Consider the following 9,130-nt stretch of genomic DNA (forward strand, 5'->3'; position numbering starts at 1 on the left):
CAAGTATGATTGGACACTTAGCTCCACACCGATTGTACACAGTGGCGGTCTGACTTCCTCTCCAATCCCCACTTTGCCTGAATGGGAGAGGAGCCTCTATTGAAACAAAAAAAATTCCATGGCTAAAACTGCAATTAAGATGGCTTAAATGGAAGAGTATCTAAAATGTAAATTCTTTGTCTCGTCGATGCAAATGATTTTGCTTTTGAATCATCTTAATCTAAGGTTGTATGCAAAAGTTACAGTCAAAACAGTGGATTGCACTGAAAGTTCCTCGAACTCTCCAGACTGGTCCAGAGCCTCTGGGGAGTCTCCGGGCACCCTCCGGACACAACATAGTCATTTTAAAGATGTGCATGAAAAACTAGATATGCAAAAAAACTATTTTGCTCGCGCAAATACACCTTAAGATGTCTTGTCGAGAAGAGCAAGTTTGTTGTTGGAGTCATCTTGGTCCAAGGTCGTATGCGATCTCCATGACCAGCACAAGGGAGCTATCTGGTACATTTGGCAACCCGGATCCTCCGAACCTATGCGTCCGAGTTAGGGTGAATTTGATATTTTGGACGGTAATTCAAATCTTTTTGTTGTAAGGAAAGTTCATTCATCTCATCCTTTATAACACTAAACTCCATAATTTTAAAGAGCCCACATTCAATTAAGGTCTCTAATTAAGATTGGGTCATCCAATTTTGATCGGGTAAACAATTTCTCAAAACTATCTCATTCAATACTTCCATACTGTATACTATGCTTCCTAATTTGTAAGGCCTCGCAATTAATTGAAATCTTCAATTTAGAACTGGGTCGACACGATTTTGACCGGGTCAATAATTTCTCAAGGGCTCACCCATTCAATTCTTTTAGTTTAGTATGTTTCCATTTTGAAGCTCTTTCATTCAATTAAGGTATTCAATTTTGGATTTGGTTTACGACTTTAATCAGACCATCGATTTTTCAAATCAATCAGCAGCAAGCGGCTTATAAAAACGTATCACTCCCGTGCATCCTTCCATCACCTAGACAAAAAGGAGCGTCACCATGTGATATTGTAGCACCAATATAGTAAATGCAGCCACGACGCAAAAATTTCTCACATAAATATACGTTGGTTAGCAGATGACACAGAAGGCACCAGAAAGGCCTATCAAATCACCACATTATAAATAAAAATAAAACACATTCCATAATCTCCCCCACCCGCCAAACGAAATATTTCAGCAGTTCCAAAATATATGGGGTATTAGTTTCTCGGAAAATCAAATTTCTTTAACGTTGACTGAGTTCAGAGCAGAAAATATTGACATCTGCAATATTAAAGAAAAAGGTATGGAAATTCATCTCATGATGAATTACCGATTTGATATTATAAATTTTGATATATTTCTCTACAAGTTTGATGAAACTTAAAAGGTTTGACTTTCATAAAAGTTATACACTTATATTTTAAAATACAGTGAGTAATTTTTTTAAGAAATCCAAAAGCCCAACGACGCAGCAAAGCGCATCCAACCCAGTATATAGACGAGAGACGATGGCCTATTGAACAACACACAATCAATCAATAGATCTACCACTTTTTACTTTTGGGTTTTTATCATTTATGCCACTAGTTGTGTCCCACTATTCAGTTTTGCCATTAGAAGTTACAACTGCTCAAAAATACCATCAATCTGTGAAATGCTTGCTCAAAAATGCCATTAGATATCTAAAAAGTGCCATCGTTCTGTTAGATGTTTGCTCAAAAATGCCATTAGACATTGTTATTTTTACATCAAACCCGTTGACCATGTTCTATGACAAAAATAAACCTAGACCCACATGTCAGTTCTCTCTATCTCACAATGATATGTGTGGCCCCACTTGTCAGAAGTAACCAAGCGAATAATTTTACAGGAAAATAAGAACGCTGCTGGGATCAAGTGGGCCCCATACTTTATTGTAGTGAGATAAAGGGAGAGCTGGCATGTTGATTCATAGGTATTTATGTCATTATAACATGGCAAAAAAGATTTGAGATCACAATAATGGTGTTTAGTGGCATTTTTGAGCATGTGTCTAATGAAGCGATGACATTTTTGAGCAGTTGAAATTTCTAATGGCAAAACTGAGCAGTGAAACACAACCGGTGGCATAACTGATAAAAACCCTACTTTTGCTTTTTGTTGACATGTCCGTGTGCAAACAAACAAGCCTCAGAAACCGTACCGAACAAGCACATCCGTCCGTAGACGAAACCGTACTCGCTCCCACAAGCGAGCTGGGCCTGTAGTAGGTTACAGGCCCACGTAGCGCGCGTGCGACTTCCTCAACGGCAAAACCAACGGCTACTATAGTCTCGTTCTATCCGGACGCGTGAGACAACGGTCATATTACCGTTGTACTCTCCTCCTAGTCCAACCCCGACTCCCAGCGTCGTTCAAATCCTTTAAAGCCGCCTCCCATCTCTCTCCTCCCCCACCCCCGATTGCTGCCGCCGCCGCCTTCCCTCCTCTCCTCGCGTCTCTCAGCCTCAGCGACGTGCGTGAAGCAGCGCCCCCGTCTCGTCGTCTCCGCGCGCAAGAACCACCCAGCGATGGAGACGCCGCTGTCCACCAGGCGGATCACCCGCTCGCTCGCCGCCGCATCCGCCCGTGAGTTTCCCCTCCCCTCCTCGATCGACCGCAATTCCCTTGCTCCCTCCAAGATCGCTTATGGATTCCGTCGTGATAATTCTACTCGGAAATCCGTTTGCTGACCGCAGTTCTTGGATTCGATTCTTCCCCTGCAGAGAAGAGCGCCGCCGCCGCCGCCGCGGATGTGACCTGCAGCAGATCCAAGAAGGCCGCCGCCAAGGGAGGAGACGCTCCGCGCCCCGCGCTGCACGACATCACCAACGACTCCCCCATCGTTGGCCTCGCCGCCGGCGGCCTCGTCCACGCCGCCGACAGGACACCACAGGCCTCCACCGCTGGCGCCAAGAACCGCCCCAGGCCCCGCTGCACGCCCGGCTCTGGCGAGGCGCTGCTGCGCGGCCAGGTCAAGACGCTCCTGCAGAAGGTCGACGAGGAGGGCGCTGCCGCCGCCGTCATCAGGCCGGTCCGCATCCACGCGCTGCTCGGCGTCACCAGATCGCCGGCACAGCTCCTCGCGCCCACGCCGTTCAACACGCCGCAGCTCTGGGCCGAGTCCGCCGCCCGTGGGGAGTCCGCGCTGCCTGATGGCCGGACCGTGCTGCCCTGCGTCCTGGAGCAGGAGGAACTGATTCCTAAGCTGCAGGTACCGATCTCCGTCCTAACTCCGTGAACAACTCAAAGATCGATTTTGTCAATTTCTGTTTTGCTTCTTACTCAAAGATCAAACCTTGCATTGTATTGATCATCACTTGTTGAGCTGCGCATGATATAGCAATTCTGTAAAATTAACCCACCATGTGTTTGCATCATAGTGGTTTGCATAGCCCGACCCCTTGTGTTTTATTTCTGAGTAGCATAGCCTGGTACATGATACCCAACGATAGGCAGACCAAAGATGTTTATTGTGTCCTACAGCACTTCATAAATTTTTATGCAGACCCTTGCTGCGCTAGTAATCTGCACAATTTGCAGCATCTGGCCTGCTATGAATGTCGATGCCTATTCTTTGTGCCGTCAGCTTTATTGTTGCATCTGGGCCTGAGCTTCGTTGCCACTCCTGTTTTTGTGCAGGCCATTGCTGATCCCCCGCCCAACCGTGCGCTGGTGTTCGACGACTCCCCAGGGAAATCGGACCAGTCCACCGATGGATCATCCCTGACATTCCACGTGAGCAGCAGCGACAGATCAGCTGACGACGACAGCTCGTCGGTTTGGTCCATCCAGGTCAATGTCAGCTCCGAGGAGAAGGAGGAGATGGGTGTTGACACCATGGGAGAGCTGGAAGAAGAGTACAATACCGAGGAGGAGCCGGAAGGAGAGTACTACACCGAGGAGGAGGACTGGGAAGACGGTGATGATGATAGCGAGTGCTTTGATGATCTGTGCGAGGGGATGAGCAAGATGTCGGTGTTGGAGGCGGAGGAGAAGAAGAAGGTTGGGCTGCCGGCGTTCGAGGGCAGGCACACCCGGTTCGTCTACAACAGCGAGGACGAGATCGTGGAGAGGAAGGAGGTGGAGAACGCGGCAGCGGAGCACGGCGCACTGCTGAGGGGCCTGCCGGTGCCGGAGGGGAAGCATCTCCGGTTCCACGACGATGATGACGAGGAGGAGTAAGCAGGCCTGCATGAGTTGATGGTGATGGGTATGGGTTTACGTTGATGGGATACAGTAGTGCGGTTGTCGCTCCCTGACACCAACCAAGCAACACATTCTTTTGGTTTGGACTTTGGACAGGCTATCTTTTATGCTTTTTTGGATTTGATTTGTTATTGCTGGTTCCAGTTATTCTGAGGGCATCGATGTTATTGCTGGTTCAGTTAGTGCAACATATCTCAAGTTGTACTGAATAATTCAATGCTCTCATTGTAGTTCATGCTCATTCTGTGTGATATTCAGTTTTCAGTTCATGCTCATTCTGTGTATTCAGTTTTCACTTTATTCTTTTGATAAATCAGCTAAGATCCAATACATACAGGCATGCTTCAGTTCTGTTGGTAATTCTTTGGGGCATTTGCCATCTCAAATTCTCAATCATTGACACTGAATATGCAACATGACGTTCTCATTTCGAGCTTTTCAGGTTACTGTTCGATCCCAATCTCAAATGGACTGCCTCGATCCCAATCGCACACACCATATGTGAAAATTACCGATTACAAATTGTGGACATGAAAAATACAAGAAGCAAGTGAAGTCCGAGTAGAAAACTTTCACCATCGAGGACATAAAAATATACCTCCAAGCACAATAATTGTTCGAGAATATCCAGAAAATTATGGACCACGAGTTATTTTAGAGATAACCAAAAGGAACTGCCATTTTTCCAGGAGCACCCACAATTTATTGGTATCACGTTTTCTTTTGTGAAAATAGTCCCCGATCTAAAGTGCAAAAGATCCCTAAAAGTAACAAAAATCATGGTCGAGTTTATGGACTACAGAGAGACAACTCACTGGAGCGAGTCAAAGGCGCGTCGTCATCATCGTCCCTCCCTCACTAGAGTCCGGCAAACCATTAAAAACAGAGTGTGATTGTACGCATGTCCAACTCCTCCTCCCCCATGTCATGCATTCAAATCAAGTCTTACCAAAACCTTAACTAAAACTCAAATCAAACATTACCAAATCAAATCAAAACTTTCCTTATCTTTTCAACTCATATTCAAATAAAATCTTACAAAATCTAGAATATGATGGGTTTATGTTAAACACGATTGGTATTGAACCACTAGAATATGTATGTCCCGTTGCAACGCACAGATAATTAGCTAGTCGTTGACGATCGGGAAGTAGTCATGCTTAGACGCTAAAGGACCAACGCACCAGAGCAACAAAATATCATTGATGAAGAGAAACACAGATTAAAATGACTACCTAAACACACACTACGAGCCTTGGCTGAATCCATACGAATTCATTGTAGACCAACACTAATCGGACCCAAGCAAATCCGCTAGAAAAACACCTGCATGCACCCTCTGCCGACTCTAGGGCGCATCACCGTAGCACGAAATGGCACGAAGGACATCATTCCACCACCTTGCCACCCCGACCATGACACGAACACTACCTAAAGAAAATATGGGAACCCTCCTGCACGCGAGGGGCCGAAGTCTACCACACCTCCTTGGCTCATAGGGTCACCTAGGAACGGATGAACCGGCGACGGACGCCAACGTGGATACTCTCATCACCTCTAGATCACTTGTGGAGGGTGAGAACCTAAACCTGAAGTTGTATCTTTTCTTCAGTTAGGTGTAGCACTTCTAGCAATACTGCTTCAATCTGATCCAATGACTCACAAGGATCCTCTTCTGGTCTCGTCGTTGAGCCCTCAGATCCCTTTTGATGCGGAGCATCCTATGGACATCACCATGTCAAGAGTCTGTTTGGCAAGTGACACGTGCGACATCTACTTCACATACATAAAGGTGAATCATCTCCTTTACACATGCTCACTTGACCCCTTCGAGGATGGTATACTACTTGACACCCCTCTCGTGTGCATGCATAGGTATTGTCGGAACACTACAGACGACGAGGAGGAGTGCAAGCGCCAAGGAACAACTACACCATACGCGAGGAAAGCATGGAAGCGACGACAGAAGAAGACGGAGACAGCTTCCAGGACCCGGACATCCGGCCCTGGCCCGGACATCCGGCCCCTGGACGTGTCACCAACAGCAAGGAGCCAGCGGCCAAGTCTACAGGGCTCGGATATCCGGCGACCAGCCCGGACATCCGGCGCGTCCCGAGCCCCCGGACATCCGGCCTCCAGCCCGGAAATCCGGACCCCGCCATTCCAGAGAGCAACAAGGTTGGACCCTGCCAGCCCGGACATCCGGCCCCAGCGCCCGAACATCCGGCGTCTCGGGAAGGCCCAGACATCCGCCCCCTGCCTGCGTGCAGCGCATCTGGGCCGTGGCCCATGTACCCCTTCGCCCCTTAGACTATATATACTCCCCCTCCACCTACGTTTTAGGGTTAGCGTTGTGTTAGCTCATTTGTGAGATAGAGCTTCGCTCATCCATATCGGATCTACTCCTTGAGAGAGATCGCGGCCCCTCTTCGGAGAAGATCCACCTTGGATTCAAGACCCCTTTATGGGAAGATCCCCTTGTGGATTCAAGACCTCCTCACGGAGAAGAACCGGCTACCCTTTGTATCGTCCCTTGTTGGATTTGGATCGTGTATCTCCTTGTGTTTCGAGGATCTAGCACATGTGTGATTGTTCTTGTTGGTTTGAGTGATTCTCTCGTGTTTCCCCTCGTGTTTCTCCTCGTGATTCCCCTCGTGTTCTTCATGCTCTTCACGGGATCCACTCCTTTCGTGAAAGATCGGGCCACTAGGGTTCTACCCTACATCATCTTGGTATCATGAGCCATGTTGACCACGATTTCGGAGCCTCCCCTCTTTGTCTTCTAGCCTAATTTTGTTGATTTCGTCCTAAATTCGAAAATCCCCACCAAAAATAGCCCCAATTTTTTTATGATTTGTTGGTTTGATGAAGTTTTGTTGGATTTGATCCATGGATTTTCTTGGTTTCGAGTGGATCTAGCATATCCCCGAGTTTCCCCACCTTCCATCCACGAAATCCATCCAATTTTGCCACCCAAATCATAAATTTCCGCCCCCAATTCGAAAATTTCCGCCCCAAACGAGATCTGGAATTGTCGGGCCGGACATCCGGGCCTCAGGCCGGACATCCGGGCCCCAAGCCGGACATCCGACTCCTGGAGCACATATTCCGCATGGTTCTGGACATCAGCCCCTGGATATCCGGCCCCCGAGCCCGGATGTCCGGCCCCTGTACATTTCAGCTTCCCCGTTTCTCCGTTTTGTCCATAACTAATTCATTCGGAGTCCATTTTTGACGTTCGTTAGCTCGTTGAAAAGCTCTTGACATCCCCCTTCCCACAAAAATACTACCATCATCATTTGACTCCATCAATTTTTGACAATTTTGGCATCTTTGCCTAGGGCTTCCACCACATAATCCGCTACACCACCACCGACTTCCGCAACCTAACCAATTTTGTTCCCCATCACATTAGTAGTTGCTTGAGGACTGATTTGAGTCTCCTAAGGTGTCTAAGCTACTTAGGGACGGTTGCTTCTTCATCAACCACCACCACCACTACCGCATAGGCTTGACCAGTATACACTTCCGCCACCCCGACTTAACCCAATTTTCTTTGTGTTGTGAGTTGTGTCTCCTAAGGTGTTTCGGCTACTTAGGGACCGCGCTTCCAACTCCGACACCGTGTATAGTCCACCACCTTACCCTGCACTTCCGCATTGTGTCTCATAACCCATCATTGCCATTCCGCAATTCCATTGAGCTTCCGCAACCACCACAGCATTCCCGCTACCACCATTTGACATTTGAGATTTTGAGTTCGCGGTTTTTCCGTTTCCTAAGGTGTTTTGGCTACTTAGGGACGAGTCCCCATCATCTTGGTATCTCCATCAAGATCACCGACACTCATCATCGACACGGATGGTAACCTCCATATCATCTTGGTATCATGGTATCCCTCCATTGTACATTCCCTTGCCATTGCATTGATAACCCCTAGCCCATTTTGCGTCACTTGCTTATCGAGACTAGCCATTTGAGTAAATGTTACTTGTGCACATTAGTGATCTACACCATACATTCCATACATACCATATCATATTGGTATCATATCATCTCGTGTGCCTCAAGTTTGTTCCCGCATATATACAATTGCTACCTTGGTTTGTGCATTTCGCAAAGTGGCCATACAAAAAAAAAGAATAAAGCTTTTAAGCAAATAAAAAGAGTGAACAAAGAGCTTGTAAGCAAGTGCCATAGCATCATACCACATTATCATATCCGATCATCTTGGATCATACCACTGGAACATCATACATACATAGCATACTTGGGATAGAAGTTGTTACATTTTGCATCTTGTAGATTGTGCACAAGTGTCGTATCCGCCTATTGAGCAATCGTGCTGGCGTCTCTCTTGAGTTGTGCAACATGAGCGTTTTCCGTGGATTCCACATTTTGTGCTCATCCTTGGTTGCACGACCCCATTGTATCTATCCGTGTGTGCGTTCCCGTGTGCCACCCATATTGCTATTGGTCTACTTGTTTCACTTGCGAATTTGTGAATCTCTTTCAACATTACTGACTCTTGCTAACATTTTGCATTAAATTTTTGTGCCACTATCCTCATCGAGCTCCACCATAAACCTTATTTGTGTAGGTGTGAGAAACCGACAAGAATTGGTACCAATTGTGCTATTTCCTTGTCCACATTGGAGTGATCATTGATCCACTTTCAACTTCGGTCAAGGTACATTTGGTATTCGTTCTTCTCTTTCTCCCACTCATATTTGCTCGCGTCTTGTGATGGATAGGCAAGGCATTTCATCTTCGGTCTACAACAACAACGACGAGTTCGATGCCGCGAACAATTCCACCGACGCCAAGATGCAAGCTCAAATGGAGGAGATCAAAGCCCTCATCAAGTCCTACAAGCG

The 9,130-nt window shown here is 47.0% G+C and overlaps 1 protein-coding gene across 1 annotated transcript; it reads left to right on the plus strand.

Annotated features, from left to right (window-relative positions):
* Window positions 1–2,441: 2,441 nt before the first annotated feature.
* On the plus strand, window positions 2,442–4,528 carry LOC119273421. Its single transcript, XM_037554585.1, has 3 exons — window positions 2,442–2,633; window positions 2,771–3,258; window positions 3,687–4,528. Exons 1-3 carry the CDS (start codon window positions 2,576–2,578, stop codon window positions 4,227–4,229), a joined length of 1,089 nt encoding a protein of 362 aa, XP_037410482.1. The 5' UTR covers window positions 2,442–2,575; the 3' UTR covers window positions 4,230–4,528.
* The last annotated feature ends 4,602 nt before the right edge of the window (window positions 4,529–9,130 follow it).

The sequence above is a fragment of the Triticum dicoccoides genome, chromosome 1A (genome assembly GCF_002162155.2).
Source record: "Triticum dicoccoides isolate Atlit2015 ecotype Zavitan chromosome 1A, WEW_v2.0, whole genome shotgun sequence".
Lineage (NCBI taxonomy): Eukaryota > Viridiplantae > Streptophyta > Magnoliopsida > Poales > Poaceae > Triticum > Triticum dicoccoides.